Source organism: Hylobates moloch, unplaced genomic scaffold (genome assembly GCF_009828535.3).
Source record: "Hylobates moloch isolate HMO894 unplaced genomic scaffold, HMol_V3 SCAFFOLD_14, whole genome shotgun sequence".
Taxonomy (NCBI): Eukaryota; Metazoa; Chordata; class Mammalia; order Primates; family Hylobatidae; genus Hylobates; species Hylobates moloch.
The window spans coordinates 51,195,180-51,212,298 of NW_026652289.1; the positions used below are offsets into that span (position 1 = coordinate 51,195,180).

The 17,119-nt window shown below is 41.0% G+C and overlaps 1 protein-coding gene across 4 annotated transcripts in view; it reads right to left on the reverse strand.

The window, feature by feature from the left end:
* Positions 1 to 17,119, reverse strand: part of HMG20A (high mobility group 20A) — a 106,463-nt gene that overhangs the window by 30,144 nt on the left and 59,200 nt on the right. For 2 of the 4 annotated variants that reach the window (XM_032175617.2, XM_032175620.2), the window contains 3 exons: positions 16,618 to 16,833; positions 15,810 to 15,952; positions 9,570 to 12,186 (listed from right to left, as the gene is read on the reverse strand). In XM_032175617.2, coding sequence (XP_032031508.1) covers positions 15,816 to 15,952; positions 16,618 to 16,833 — 353 coding nt within the window. In that variant the 3' untranslated portion in view covers positions 9,570 to 12,186; positions 15,810 to 15,815. The other 2 variants (XR_009209829.1, XM_032175621.2) reach the window with 2 other exon arrangements.

A 17,119-nucleotide genomic window follows, 5' to 3' on the forward strand; every position in this document is an offset into this window, starting at 1 on the left:
CAGGCTAGAGTGAGACCTCTCTTTGCATGATCACAATTTATAATTTTCCATAATCTATATCTTTTTTTATGTTGTTAGCATGTTTTGTTGCTGTAATTCATTTGGTCTGAACTATTGCTTTCCTCTAATTCTAAGAAACAACCAGTAAATATCCCAATCACATCTGCTATAAAACCAGCCAAGATAAACATATTATTTCATTATAAGCCACTATGTTTAGCATCCTCTTTATGGCTGGCTGCAAAGCTCCCCCTGCAGAAATCTCATGTGGGAGACTCATGTAAGTTTAAATATTCTGAACATCTTTACAGGTACTGACTGATTTAAGCCAATGGAAAAGTCTCACTTGGGTCCAGATGTTGTTCTGATGTCAAAGGCAGGATGAAAGAATAGTGAAAGTTAGCAGTAGGGGCCGGGTATGGTGACTCATGCCTGTAATCCCAGCACTTTGGGAAATTGAGGTAGGTGGATTGTTTGAGCCTAGGAGTTTGAGACCAGACTGGACAACATAGTGAGACCCCCATCTCTATAAAACATGGAAAAATTAGCCAGGCATGGTAGTGCACATCTGTAGTCCTAACTACTTGGGAGACTGAGTTGGAAAGATCCCTTGAGCCCAGGAGTTCAAGGCTCTAGTGAGCTATGATCGCACCACTGCATACCAGCCTGGGCAACAAAGAAGACCCTGTCTCAACAACAACAAAAAAAGTTAACATTAGGGCAAAGAATAAAACAGTGAAATCTCTAGCCAGGGATGGCTGCAGTTGGTAGGGTTCGACTATGTGCCTTCAGAGCAGTGCCAGGATCTGGGAGAAAAGTTCTAATAAAAAAAGTCTCCTTGGAAGTCTTTGGTAAAAGTCATTCCAAGTCCAGGCCCGCCTTTTAAGCTCTAGAATTGTCAATATAAATGCTTACTTAACACCTACATCTGCTGACTTAACACTTGCATCTCAAATAAACATTCCCACAAGGCTGTCTGATTTCCAGCCATTCCCCTGCCCCAGTCTGCTCCTCTTCTAGTCATTCTGTCTCAGTAACTGGTGCCTAGACCATCCGTGTGAAGCACAAGATCACTGCAGATGCTCTCTCCCTCCTGCCTCCCTCTCATCCGTCACTCATCTTGTTCCTTCCACCACCAAAATGGCTGTATTCCATCCTCTTCCCCACGTCATTCTTCACTGCGACACCCTTAGTCCATAATACCACCACCTCTGGAGGGATTATAGCCACAGCCACAATTTAGCTCCCTATTTCAATGCTTCACAGAGTAGTCAGAATAATTTTTTAAAACCACAAACTAAATGATGTCACTTCCCTTTGTGAAACCTTCAGTGATTTCCCCCTTCACTGAGGAGACTATCCCAGATCCTTGGGCTGGTGATAAGATTGCACATGGCCTCTCTCCTATCCCTTGCTGTTTTCCCCCTACATTTCCCTGCTCCAGGTCCCTGGTTTTCTTTCAGCTCCTCTAAACCCCAATGAAAGCTGGTTTCCGTGCTCTTTTCCTGACTCTCCCTAAGTCCTACTGGTTTTTCATTTTAAGTGTCACTTCCTTGAAGGGGCCTTCCTTGACTCCACCATCGAAAAAATAGTTGCCCACTCCCTGCCAATATGCTGACACATGCTACTACTACTCTTTTCCTGCATTTGATACCGCATGGCAACATCACATCTACTTAACTTTGTTTAATCACGTTTCTTCCACTAGATACTAGGCTTCATGAAAGCAAGAATCATTATCTGTTTTGCTATATTCCTATTGCCTGCTCCAGAGGGTAATGCATATTAGTTGAACCAAGTAATGAAAGTAGACTGCATATGGAGAGCTGCCTAAAGGGTATTTACACTGCCTTCCTGGTGAACCCGCCCCACCAGACCACAGTTACCCAAAATTCCTCCTTGGAGAATTCCTCACTGAGCTTTGGGAGGAACCAAGTCAAACTCCCAAATGTCTCTAATCTCCTCTGCTCCTTTACTCCATCCCCACTGCATGCTCTTCTTCTTCCTCTTCTTTCTTTATTTTCCTTTGAGACAGAGTCTTGCTCTGTCACCCAAGCTGGAGTGCAATGGTATGAACATGGCTCACTGCAGCCACGACTTCCTGGGCTTCAGCAATCCTCCCACCTCAGCCCCCCAAGTAGCTGGGAGCCCCATCATGCCTGGCTAATTAAAAAAATTTTTTTTTATGGAGATGAGATCTCACCATGTTTCCCAGTCTGGTCTTGAACTTGTGAGCTCATGCAATCCTCCTGCCTCAGCCTCCCAAAAGGTGTGAGCCACCATACCCAGCCCCCGACTGCATGCTCTTCTTACCTTCCATCCTGGCTATTTTAACAGTCTCCTAACCAGTCTATCTCTATACTGCCTTGAATTCAAGAGTATTTATGCTAAGGACCACAATAATGGAGGGGGGAAATTACATTTTGATTTTCACAAACCTCTAATTGAAAATTTGCATTTCTTTTGATTATAAACATAGGCAACAAGACCCAGTAGTATTGGCAGGACCTGTGACTTTGCCACCAACAAGATCACAGATATTTTCATACTATATTATAGCCATTGCAGATGTTGAAATATTATTTATGGTCACTACTACTTTAAAATTATGGTCATTATTAGAGCTAGATGATGTTATTTAATGCTTTATCAAGAAGCACAGGTATTCCTACATAACACATTGTTAATATTTTGTTAGCTATATTTTAATATAGTGGATTTCCTTTGTAATTTCATTTGTATTTTATGCACTTGGAAAACATTCCTAGAAGGGTCCACAGACTTTACCAGATTGCCAAAGCAGCTCGTGGCAGAAAAATGGTTGAGAGGCTGTGGTGTAGTTTTTCTTATGTCACTGCCTTGCAAAAACAGCCTTGATGCCTTCCCTCTGCCTGCAAAACAAAAGCTAAAACCCTTGGCTTGACATTCAAGGCCCATTTACAATCCATTTTCAGAACACCTCACTATCTTTCTTTTGGGTCAATGCCCTGGATATAACCTGTGTTCCAGTCACGCTGAATTACTCGAGTACACCAAAAATGTACTTCTATCTCTAGGTCTATTTCTAGCTTATCTTAAGGAACTACTCTTTTTCTAAGGCCCAGCTCAAAATGTTATCCTGGTAAAGCTCTTTTGCCTTCCCCCAAGCAAAACCACTGAATCTTTCCTTTGTGTTTTCCAGAATACTGTGTTCACAGCCATTTGATCATTTATCAGACCCTACTGTAATTAGCTTTTGTATCTATTTTTTGTTATATTGTGGGCTTCCAGTGGAGAGGGACTTCCTCAACTTTACACCCAAAACACATAGTACTTGGAAATGCTTGAAAAAATGAATGTACCTAAAATATTCATTCTTCTGAGGGATGAATAAAATCCATAATTACTATATTAGTTCGTCCTTTAAACCAAGAAATTCTTTTGATAAATATAACATAAGTCTACTTCAAAAATCCACTGGCCCCAAGAAAAATAGGTTGTTGTCTTACATTCCAGTGCCTGGACCCAGCTGCCTTCAGTTGACTTCTATCCTTGAAGATAGCAAAAGCACCCCTCGCAGGAGCCCATTTGCTGAGTCTTTAAACCTTCTGACTGTATCAGTGATGTCTTCTCACATTACCCTTCTTTGAATGATGCCAAATATATTTTTGACCAGTCTCCTTCAAGCAGACACTTTCCATTTCTTGCCCCAGGATTTTCTAATGGTCAGGTTATGGCATGATTTTTATATCCTAGAATATTCAGCTGCTTTATGTCAATCTTAAACAAATGCCGATGCAAGTTTTAAAAATTCTTTTCCTAAGGAGCGTCAAGAATTAAAAAGGAGACCATTCCTTAATTTCACAGTTCAACGCACAACGTGAGTAACTGGATCTACATGTGTGCACATGCGCCGAGGATAGAAGGAATGTTAGCAAACACTGACCTGAACTTAGAATCTCAAGGAACCACAGACTTTTAAGAACTGAAAGGAACATTTTAACTGATAGCAGGGAGATGTGTGTCTTGCCCAGGGGCTCATCTGTTGTTAGGACTTCAAGTTTAGCCAGTCAAAAACATATCCTTGATTTTTCTTCCGTGATGTTTCTGCAATCTCAGGCCATGGCACCTCTCTCCATCACCCAGTTTCCCAAGCCAAAAAAACTGAGTCATTCTTCTTCTTTTTTCTTTTATAGAGATGGGGTTTCACCACGTTGCCCAGGTTGGTCTTGAACTCCTGGGCTCAAGCAATCTACCCACCTTGGCCTCTCAAAGTACTGGGATTACACGCATGAGCCACTGTGCCCAGGAAAAACTGAGTCATTCTTGATTCTTTTTCTTTTATTCTCCACATCCCACTCCTCAGCAATTCCTGTCCATTATACTCCCAAACTATATCCTGAATTAATCTGCCTTTTTCCACCACTCTAGGCTAAGCCACTGTCATTTCTCACTTGGGCTCCTGTGCCAGCCTTCTCCTAGTCTCTCTGATTCTTCTCTTGCCTCCCCCACAATTCTCTACACAGCAGCCAGAGTGACCCTTTATTTTATTTTTTTTTGAGACAGAGTCTTGCTCTGTTACTCAGGCTGGAGTGCAGTGGCACAATCTCAGCTCGCTGCAACCCTCACCTCCTGGGTTCAAGGGATTCTCATGCCTCAGACTCCTGAGTAGCTGGGATTACAGATGCGCACCACCATGTCCAGCTAATTTTGTTTTGTATTTTTAGTAGAAAAATACAAACATGGTTTCACCATGTTGGCCAGGCTGGTCTCCAACTCCTGGCCTCAAGTGATCTGCCCACTCCCACCTCTCAAAGTGCTGGGATTACAGGCGTGAGCCACCGCGCCTGGCCCAGAGTGACCCTTTAAAAACAGAAATCAGATCTTGTCACTCAGTTGTGTAGAACTCTCTTCACATTACACTTAAGACAAACTGCAAACTCTTTACGACACTTCTGAGGATCTACGTGATCTTTCTATTGCCTGCCTTGCAACTTCAAAGCCACTCTGCCTCTCGTTTACTCTGCTCCAGCCTCACCAGCTTTTTCTATGCCTTGAAATTCCAGAGCTCATTGCTGCCTCAGGATTTCAGCCTTTGTATACTCTCAGCCCTTCACCGGGCTGGCTCCTTCAAATCAATCTTGTCTTTCTTCAAAAGATACTTTTTCAGAAAGGCCTTTTCTCTACCCTAGCTTATATCATTTCCTCTTATCTAGGTAATTGGCAGCTTATGTCATTTCCTCTTATCTAGGTAATTAGCTGAGATGAGTTTGTTAGGTTACTTGTTTATAGTCTCTTCTTCCCCAGCAAGGGGAAGAGACCTATGGGGACTAGGACCCAGAACAATTTCCAACGCAAGAAAGATATTCAACAAATATTGTTGAATAGGTCTAATTCCAGTTCTCAGACCCACCGTACTATGCTACGGCTTTGAACTCATGCCACTCTCATTAGTTATCTCTAAGACAATATGGCTATAGTGGAATGTAAAACCAGTTATCTGGATATAAACCATTTCTCTACCTGTTCCCTGTTCTGTAACTGCACAAGTCACTTATCAGATCTGTGTCTTAATTTACTTACTGTAAAAATGAGTACAGTAGTCCTACTCTGTAAAGTTGTGGAATTACATAATTTATATAAAAAGCACAGCAGAGTGGCCTATGGTATGTGTCTGTTATTTTTCTTTTCCCTTTAGTCTTCCACAAATTATAACAATTTATATTTAAGTGTCTTCTACTCTATGACAGGCACTATTCTAAGTGTTTTACATGGATTGACTAATCTACATAAAAACTCTACAGGACAGAAATGATAAATATCACTATGTTACAGATGAGAAAACTTAAGTCATACAGTGGTTTATGCAACTTGCCTAAGGTCATATAAGAGGAAAGCAGCAGAATCCAGACTTGAACCCAGCAGTGTTGTCCAATTTCAGAGGTAATAAAACAGTCATTGACTATCTTCATTGTGATCCCATGGTAAGAAACACATTTTACATTAAAAGTGTATGTAGACATATGACTGTATCTAAAGTACAAGTTTCACAAAATAATACCCTTACTACCTGTAGTGCATTCTGATAGTTTCTCTTCATTTTAATTTTAATTTTAATTTTTATTTATTTATTTGTTTATTTTTTTGAGACGGAGTCTTGCTCTGTCCCCTAGGCTGGAGTGCAGTGGCGCATCTCGGCTCACTGCAAGCTCCGCCTCCCGGGTTCACGCCATTCTCCTGCCTCAGCCTCCCGAGTAGCTGGGACTACAGGCGCCCGCCAAAATGCCCGGCTAATTTTTTTGTATTTTTAGTAGAGACGGGGTTTCACCGTGTTAGCCAGGATGGTCTCGATCTCCTGACCTCGTGATCCGCCCGCCTCGGCCTCCCAAAGTGCTGGGATTACAGGCTTGAGCCACCGCGCCCGGCCTCATTTTAATTTTTAAAAATGTTTTTGACCAACTACTGATTTAATGATCTATGAATGAATCAAAAGTGCACTCTGAAAAACTGCTTGTCTAAATTACAATTAATCCAACTGTTCTGACCTTCCAGCTACGTCAACCTCTACCAGAAAAACTCTGATGGCTATCAGTTCAGATTTTCATATTTCATTTACATTCCAGATAAAGCCCTTATTAATTAGTTAAGATACTGATCCCCCACCCTGACTCAGATCTACTCTCTATTGCAAACTCTTTTGCACTTATGGAAAAAATATCTCATAAGATTCAAATAAGTCTTTCACTCTCTAAAAATTATTTGTCTCTATTAAAACTATTAATACAAGCTGCCCTATGTTAGAAATATTTATGTACAAGTCTGTCCTTCCCACTAGATTATCAGAAACTATGGAGGGCAGAAACCATGTTTTATAAACGTCTTTGTAGTCCCAAATAAAGGGTGAATTAAAGTGAAATGAAGAGAAGTTGGTATAAAAAACTCTGGCTCTTAAGTGTTGGATGGTGTGTGTGTGAGAGAGAGAGATTCAAATAAGAGAATCTCTTACAATGAATCTTACATATTCCCACATAAACATATAAGACATCCTCCCACTGATCTGGTGTTGCAGGTGGTTTATAAAAATCCTTCTATCTGGAAAATCTGCATTGGCCATGCACTTAATTTCCCAATGCCATTCCTATCTTCTTGTGGCTCCTCCTTTTGCATTTCACTAAGCTAAGAGAATTTACATTTCTACCTCTGGCAAAAGTTTCCCCCTGTAGACACATAGTCCTGTGAAAACTAAACTGAAATGGTTTCTGGATGAGCAGATGTACATTAACAATTTCACCTAGTCTGACTCTCAATCCTGATTTCTTTAATGGGCTGGCATATAAACTACTGCTTATATCCATAGATATTGAAGTATATATCTGAGTGCAGGCTATATATCAAAGGTAAACAAATAAAACAAAGAAAAAACCCCTGACTTGGAACTCTCAGTTGCAAGGCAGGAAATTCTTTCAGAGGGCAGGAAGTAGCTATGAGCTTTTCCGCTAAGCAATACTTCAATTTCCCCACTCTTAGGGAAAGCTTGTCCTGGTGGTGTTTCAATTCAGCAGATGCTGAGCAGTTAGAGAAAGGGAACAAACAACTAGGGGAAGTATTACCACCTGTTTATGTTGATTTTTACTAAACAAGACTGGCCACCAGCTGTTGCAGGGTAGGGGAAGAGCTAGACGGGAACAGGAAATGGCAACTCAGACGGAAGCTAGTTTTTGGCTTTCTGGCTCTCCGGGGGAAAAAAGTATCACAGAAGTACATGGTCATTCTCAAATGGCCAAGAGACCAAGGCAAGATAATGCACTCCATTCACTAGCATGGTGGGGTTGGGCTTAGAGTGCATAAATGAAGTCACACATAGTTATGAAATTAATGTTGGTTGCCTACTATATATTCATTTTCTCCTTCTTCCTTACTAAAACCTGTATTGTTGGGCACAGTAACGTCCATGCAAGAATGACATCTCTTGGCCTCCTTTATAGCTAGCTATAGTCACATGATTGAGTTCTGGCCAAATTAAGTGAAAGTGTTGAATACGATTTCCAGGAAGACTCTTTAGAGGGCCCTGACTCAGCTAGGTTTGCTCATTTTGGCCTTGCCCTCTTTTCCTCATGCTGCCAGGAATTTCAAAGTGATGGCTGATGGTCAAGTGGCTATTTTGGACCACAGGGTGACCTTGAGAAAGATCATGTTGTGGTACAGACAGAAGCCTCCATACTAGCCTTTAACTGCCCAACTTTGGCATAGTTTTCTACGAGAAAGACACACTTCTTATTTAAGCTGTTGCTAGTTCTGCTTAATGTAGAGTCAAATTCAATCCTAACTGAGATACCCTGATAGTTACTGGCAATCATGTAACAGATACTTCCTATCTTCCTGTCCTCCAAGGCAAGGTGGATTCTGTTACCTTACTCTATCCTTCTTACAATAGTACAGGAGAGCTGAGGCATGTGTTACGTCAGAAGAGGAAATGAGTTGAAACAAATCAAGACTTGCCCAATGCCACACAACTGGCTACATGGAGAGCAGCAGGCTCTGGAAACCAGGTTGCCTCACCCCTAGGATTTTTAAAAGCATAGTAGAAATAGGTGACAAATTTCCTTTAAAAATATTTTGATTAGTTATTTTCAAAAAGCAAGCATTTGGCCGGGCGTGGTGGCTCATGCTTGTAATCCCAGCACTTTGGGAGGCCGAGGCTGGCGGATCACAAAGTCAGGAGTTCGAGACTAGCCTGGCCAACATGGTGAAATCCTGTCTCTACTAAAAATACAAAAATTAGCCGGGCATGGTGGCGTGCACCTGTAATCCCAGCTACTCAGGAGGCTGAGGCAGGAGAATTGCTTGAAACCGGAAGGCGGAGTTTGCAGTGAGTGGAGATCGTGCCACTGCACTCCAGGCTGGGCAACAAGAGCAAAACTCCGTCTCAAAAAAAAAAAAAAAGCGAGCATTTAGGCATATCTCCTTTCTTCTATCAAATGATCTTCTATCAAGGGGACATCAGAGTCACTGACTTTAAAAACATCCTTTTAAGTTGTCTCCAGAATACTACTGCTATATTAAAATGAATTAGAATTCACTGTACTGTTACAGCATACATTAAAAGAGCTGACTTCTCAAACAGGTAAAGATACATTTTGAAGTAGCAATTAGTAAAATGAACGTGTTACTGTTTTAAAAGCATAACAGACGTGATGATTAATGTAGAGTTCACAAAGTCTTTAAGAAGAAGAACAGAACTTTTTTATTTATTTTTTATTTTTTTGAGACAGAGTCTTGCTCTGTTGCCAGGCTGGAGTGCAGTGGCACGATCTCGGCTCACTGCAACCTTCGCCTCCCAAGTTCAAGTGATTCTCCTGCCTAAGCCTCCTGAGTAGCTGGGACTACAGGCATGCACCACCATGCCCGGCTAATTTTTGTATTTTTAGTAGAGACAGGGTTTCACCAGGTTGGCCAGGATGGTCTACGATCTCTTGACCTCGTGATCTGCCTGCCTTGGCCTTCCAAAGTGTTGGGATTACAGGCGTGAGCCACCGTGCCCGGCCAGAGATAGGACTTGTTACAAAGCAAGTAAAATTGAAACAGGTGAATTCAACGTAGAAAAGTTTTAATGAGACAAATGTCAAACGAGCACATCAACTTCTTAAAAAACAAAGAAAATCTGTAAGTTTAATTACAAAAACACTTATACAGAAAACTTGGCATTTCAACAGTTCCAAACACATGTACACAAGTTTTTTCTAAAATCAGTCAGAAATAAAATACCTTGTCTCCCTTTCCTCAGCTGCTCCTTGTATTTTAATTAAAAAGAAACAAAGAAATCCGTAACACTGAATAGGCAACAGCTTATTTCTTGAGAACATAAAAGTACAGTAATATCTACAGGTGTACTGGAAAACATGAATTAGGTATTGTGCTAGCCTGTAAGTTCATTTACTGCCTCCTCATTGAGCACAGAGGAGAGAGGAGGTGGCATAGACCTGGTCTATAGATACTGACAGTTTTGTGGCATCTGAATCCCAGCCACCAGAGGCAGGTGAGTAGCTACTGGGAAAGACAGCATTTCAAAAGCGAGCTGTTTATTTCGTGAAAATTATTTCATACTGTAGGCTCTCTTGAGATCTCATATATTCCTGAATATGCAAATGTTTCAAGTCACTGTCAAGTGTCCCATCTAGAGTCAGGAGAATGATGATCCTGGACCATGTTATGGCCTTTTCTGGTCACAAAAGCAGTGCTAGCAATGCTGCACAAAACTGAACACAAATGAGAAACAGAAATATGAGGAGGAAGGGAGGACAGAAAGCATCTGGCAGAAGGAAAAAACAAACCTCGAGAATGGGCTCTGGATGTCCTTCTGCCATAGACAGTGAGTTCTGGCTTGGACTTTGCAGACAAGGAGTCTAAGAGAAGTGGCAGAAATAGCAGATGATGGCAGGGAAATAGGAAAATATAGAAGAGCAAGAGAGCTGGCTAGGTTTATAGCAATAGATAATAATGGGGTCTTATTCTAAAAAATTGCCAAGTGATGGTATGTGGGTTTCAGTGCATGGATATTTGATGTATGTTCATATAAGACATTTTAAAAACAGATTTTGTTGCTGTTGTTTTCCTTTGGACTAATAAAGAAAACAGGCAAGGAGATGCTGAGAAGACAGGATGGTGTAGCAATATGACAGGTAGTTCCCCCCTATGCCCTGATTTACGGGCATACTATGAGGGGCCACACTTCTATCCACCTGCCTGCAGTGGTGTGGGGCCCAGACAATGGGCTCTGCTTGCTCTGCCTTTGGTTCCAAAGATCTCAGCTGTAACCTTTAGCCTTGTGCTCTAGAGTGTCAAAACAAAAACAAAAACAATGAACAACCAAAAAAACCCTGAGGTAAGAATCAGAACCTCTCTTTCCTTTTGCTGTTAAAGGAACCAGAAACTGCTAGGCGTGATGCTTGAGCCCAAGAGTTGGAGGCTGTAGTGTGCTATGATAGCATCTGTGAATAGCCACCGCACTCCAGCCTGGGCAACACAGCGAGACCTCATCTCTAAACAAAACAAAACAAAACAAACAGAAATGAACCAGAAAGTCCTCTTTACTTATGCTGTTAAAGAAAAAATCACTAAGGAGGGAGAAGGAAGGGAAGCCTGTCTTCTTCACATGGATTCAGCAGTTAATGGCTACAGAAGGAAGACAAAGGACATGAGAATTCTTCCTTACTTTTTTTGTGAGCTCAAGTGACTATTTTGAATGATATTTCCACCTATCTAGATCTATGAATCATTACTCCTAAAGAAGATAGGAATTCCCTCAGTTTTCACTTACAATAAACTTAGGGCTTTGTACTCTTTCCCTTTCTCCTCTGTTTACAAGTGACCTTTTCCTCAGCAAAAATGCTCCACAAGACATTGCCAACAGATGGGAACAGAAGAGCCTTGCTGGGGCTGGGACTCCATGTCTGTGCAGGAGCAATGCTTAGAAAACAGCAGGCAGTACCACCTTGAGAAAGGAAAGAGCATTCTCCTTTAGGGCAGCAATCACAAAGCCACACTGAGGGCTGGCACCCACTGAGCACTGTGTGGGGTAGGAAACACAGCCTTGCTCCACAGGGCACTGTCAGCAAGAAGCTCCTTTCTTTGGAGTCGCAGCAGGGCAATGATGGGAGAAGATTGGGCCTGTCCAATGCAAGAAACTCTCCTTCAGAACCTTGCTGAGCAACAAAGTCCAGAGGTCAGAAAACGGAGATGTATAAATTGGTGGGGGCCAAGGAAAGCAAAAATAACCCCCAGAGGCATTTAAAAAAGTGACAGCTAGGTAAGAAAACTGGAGCTCCACTGATAAAAGGGTCTAAGCGAAACTACAATGAAAAGTCTTCCTTTCTGCAGCAGCACATATCAGCATCAGGGTCACCTAGTAAGCTGAAGATATGCAGATCCACTTTAACAGAAATGGAAATGGTAGGAACCTGAAGACTTGGGAGAGTGGCTGCACACCTTCAAAGCTTCACACAAGGACAATTCCATAGGAAGCTCATATACATGTTGCTGCTCCCTCATTTGGCTTCCTGGGGTGACGGCCTTTCACTCACTGATAATTATTTCACAAGCAAAGGGATCTGCACTCTTTCTCTGCCCCCACTCAGTTCAAATTTCCATGGATGGCTTCTCATTCCTCACAAGTAAAAACACTTATGGAACATCTTGGAGCTCTAAGACCTGTAGAATCAGGAAAACAAAACAAAACAAAAACAAAAACAAACAAGGAAAATAACACCAAGAAAGTAAGTATTGAACGGAAGGGGTTAGCGCTATGGATTTAAAAATACTTTGGTTTCATAAGCGTTAAAGTGAGTGCAGGGTGTATGTAAACTGAAGAACTCATAAAGCTGCAAGCAGGCAACCTCATTGAGATGTTTTACATAACATTTCAATGAGAAACATGGCCCTGCTCCAGTTCAGCAACAATGGGAGGTAGGAAAATCATCAGCTAAACACAGAAAAGCAAATATCAGGAGCAAACCTGAGGAGGGAAAATGAGTACCCTACTTTAGTCTGAAGAATGTGTGGTCAATCAAAACCAATTTTCTTCAAGTGTTAACTAAGGATATCTGCATGTATAGAGATGTATTATGTGCATATAATCAAGAACATTTCTCATATTAATAAAAATACAGTCACATAAGATTTTTTTCCCCTAAACTCAAACAGCCAAATATTATCATTGAAATCAGGCAACATATGCATTTTAGTAGTTTTTATAAGGTAGTCACCTTTCAACTTAAAATCACCCCCATGGCTTCCTCCTAGCTCCACTTGTCTCTAGGTACTACTCAGCCACAAGAAAGGTGACAGGTAGGGTAATTCTTCCACTGTATATTTATCAAAATAATTTTAAAATGAGCTAAAATTCTATAACATTATAATTCCTGGATTGTAATTTTTTTCTATTTACTTCCTATGTATCTTAATGCTCTATTTCAGGACTTTTTAGTGCTTTCCCCTTCCCCCATCCACCTCTTCCTTAGAGCAATGTTTTATAAACCCAGTGAATGAGAGAGTTTAGATATCTGTGGTTCTAGTCTTGGATTCTGTACTCATCTACGCAGATATTTTCAAGCAAGATGTTTCTCCTCTCTGGGATTCAGTTTCTTCATATATAAAATGTTAGATTTCTAAAGGTCCCTAATATGCTCCTCTGAAACTTGTAGACCATTAGCTTCCCTTCACTTATTGGCTCCTGACACTGGATGAAACCTTTGCCAAACTCTTGTCAGAGTAATTAATTGCATCATGAGTGCTGGGGACATCAGCCTCGCTGTCTGTACATATTTGTATAATGAGGCCAAACCAGTATTAATCACAGTCTTTGTAATTTTTTCCTTTGACAGTTTTGGGGGGTGTGGGGAACCATCTATTGTTAGTTATGTTTGCATGGCTAGACTGTAAGAATCTGTAGTAATATAACAGTTCACACTTTTAGCTATTTTTTCAGGGGCAAAATATTTGTAGGTTAAAATCAAGGATAATAGTAATATTCTAAGTTTTCAAATACTCCTCAGAAAACAAATAATACAGTTTATATTCTTGAGATGAACAAAGCTTTAGGAGAGTCTTACTGGCAAAATGCTCAAAATGGAAAACCACTTTTGGGTCAATACTTAATTAGCTGCCCTATATCTATGTGAAGAGACATGATGTTATCAATTAATGTTTTCTTTCACAATCTTCCACACTGTTTCTCCCAGCTCTCACTTTTCAAGCCTACAAGAGTGCTAATTGAAAACACTGTACGAAAATGGCAAGGATGATGAGCTCCTGAAAATCCCAGGCCTAGATTTACAAGCTGTTCCCTTCATAAGCAGCAGCAGTAATGCCACTTCTTTATTCTGCAGGGAGTCCAGCCATCTCTAAGAAGTACAGTCCGTTCCATCTGGCTACTCACTAGAAGGATGGTAATCCTTTCCCCGTCAGAGCATGGCTGAGGCTAAAATATAATGCATTGCCTTGTACAGTTACCATCCAAGGGCATCACCAAGAAGTATAAAGACTTCTGCCTTTGTCTCTACTAGGCATTTATCTTTATATATGTTGCTCAAAGTCCAAACCAAACCAGAATATAAATTATGTATATGAGTGTGCTCATGTACTCACAGGACAAATAAAGATTCAAACCCATGACCATTCTAAGGAACATATCCTGCTGTTGACTCTTATTTTAGTATCCATATATGGCCACCTCATTGTAGAGTCCTATCTTAAAATTTCCACACAGTTTATATGTCTGCAGGCATGGAATAACTTAACCAATAAAGCAAAGGGATGCCAATTTTGTGGGATGGCATAGTAAAGGGGTATCCTATCTCTAGGAATTCGAATGAACAAATACCAATTCCATTTGAGAAATGACCATTAGTACCAAAAAGTGTCAAGGGTAGATCCCTTCTGGAAAAAAAAAAAAAAAAAAGAATACATACTACTGCTCATTTATTGAACATATTTTTTAAAAACTTATTTTCTCTCTTTTTGCTTATTGAGAATTTTATATTTATATATATATTTTTTGAGACAGAGTCTTGCTCTGTTACCCTGGCTAGAATACACTAGTGTGACCCCTAGCTTACTGAAACCTGAACTCCCGGGCTTAAGTGATTGATCCTCCTGCCTCGGCCTCCTGAGTAGCTAGGACTATAGGTGTGTGCCATCATGCTCAGCTAATTTTTTTCATTTTTTTTAAAGCAGGGGTCTCACTATTTTGCCCAAGCTGGTCTTGAACTCCTGGGCTCAGGCAATACTGCCTCAACCTCCCAAAGTGCTAGGACTACAGGCGTGAGCCACTGTGCCCCACCAAGAGGTTAAAAAAATTTTTGAGACAGTGTCTTGCTCTGTCACCCAGGCTGGCGTGCAGTGGTGTGATAATGGCTCACTGCAGCCTCGCCTTGACCTCCTGAGCCCAAGTGATCCTCCCACTTCAGCCTCCCAAGTAGCTGGGACCACAACCGCATGCCACCATGCCTGGCTAACTTTTTCTATTTTTTGTAGATATGGGGTTTTGTCATGTTGCCCAGACTGGTCTTGAACTCCTGGACTCCAGCGATCTGCCTGCCTTGACCTCCCAAACTGCTAGGCTTACAGGTGTGAGCCATTGCACCTGGCTGAAGAGTTTATTTTTTAATCTATCAAAACCAGGGAGTTACCTGTTTGTATGGTGAGTCCACCTCAACATTTAACAGACAACAGTCACTGTGTTATTGAGTGGTGAATATAAAAGCTTCCTACTTATGTAGGCTCACATACATACAATGTCTCACTGACTACTTCTAAATTATCATTAGTACTTTCCAGAGAAAAGGAAGATTAAAAATTAAGTTATATTTATTTTGTTCTGCGTGCTGTTTTGGGGATGATTTCTTCTAAGGTTTTCACTTTTCAAAACCTTTTGGGAAACTAATGCCCAAGAATACAACTAATAAGTGACAAAGCTAGAAATGAGGTCGAGCCACAAAAACCATGCTCTTCCCATTAAACCATTCTGAAGCAAGCATGAGAAAAAACTGTCTTGAGTCTGTTTTCTTTTATTTTTGGAGACAGGATCTCTCTGGACTTGAACTGCTGGGCTCAAACAATCCTCCCACCTCAGCCTACCAAGTAGTTGGGACTACAGTGATTCTGTTTTCTAATATTATTTACTACATTTAACAACCATGCAACAGGAATCTTAACCAAGTCTCCAACTTGTTCATCCAATGTAATCCCGGGGTTTTAGTAGTATTGATAAAGTCTGATGACATCTTATTTTTGATGATGTGCTGGCATATACATATTTATCAGTGAGCACTCACCATTCCCTAACGATCAAGTCTGTTCACAACTTCTCGAACTGTAGCTATGAAGTTTTCATTGTCTTGGGGATTAGCTAAAATAATACTGTGCAGTCTGTTCATATATGAGTCAATGGTGTCCACTGTAGGTGTCTCTCCACTTCCTGAAGTGAGATAAGAAGAAAGTAAGAAAATCCTCTCTATTCAGTTTTACCATAAAACAAAATTTCAAAGAAATAATGATTCTAATGTGGTCTGCTCCACAGACATGCTTTTAATTTTAGAGGAGAGACTTTTAGATCTCAAAGAAATGAGATTAGTCCACATACTCTAAATAAACAGATGGGCTATATAATTGCTGTACAGTATGTATGAGTAGCTGCATGTAACAGAAGGTTAGACTTTCTCAGCTTTCTGCTATGACTATCCTCAAAATGAAAGAGTATATAAGAAATACCAGTGTTCATTTTCCCTTCCTTCTCGTTAAAACAAAAACAACTAAAAAGCAAACATACATAAGAAGAAGCACTCTCAAGATTTACTACTCAGTTTCCAGTGTTCTGAATAGCAAATTAAGCTTAAAAGAGGGGAAAATAGATATTAATATATAAATGGACAAAAATTTGAATGACCAGAGAGCCTGAAACATTGGATGATTTTAGCCAATACTGACATTCTATTATATCCAGAGGAGAAAAAAATGTAGTTTAATTAATTTTCCTCTGGAGGAGATTTCAATCTCTCCACACCAGTACTAACATAAACAGCACTCCGCTCCCCACAACATGCACACCCCTGTCACTGACAGTTCTCAGGCAGGAGGACTTACCAGGCAAGGGCATGCTGGCAAAGCTGCTGGTCAGCACCTGCCGCAGGGTCTCCAGGTGCTGCTGTAAGACTGTGTTGCGGCTCCGCTCCTGGATCACATCCACCTCCAGCTTCTCCACTGCTGTGCGCATGCTCTCCACGTGCTTTTGCAGGGCTGCATTCCTCTCCTCAAACTCCATGTTGGATTTGCGAAGCTGGCGGAGCTCTGCTTCCCGAGCTGAGGACATACATCCCACAGAACACACGCAGCACTAGAAGGAGTCTCTGAGGAGTCCCAATGACTCTTACAGGGAAGTTCTGCTTAGCTGCCTCTAATTTAGCTACCCCACCTCATCTCCCTATTCTCATTATGGCATTCCAGATAGCAATTTCAGCAATGAAACGCCTGACTCCCCAGAGCTATTTTAATTCTTACAGCTAGTCACATTCCATACATAAGATTGCAACAAACAGTTTCAATTCCCAGTATTTTTTTTGTTTGTTAGTTTTTGCTTTTTAAATTG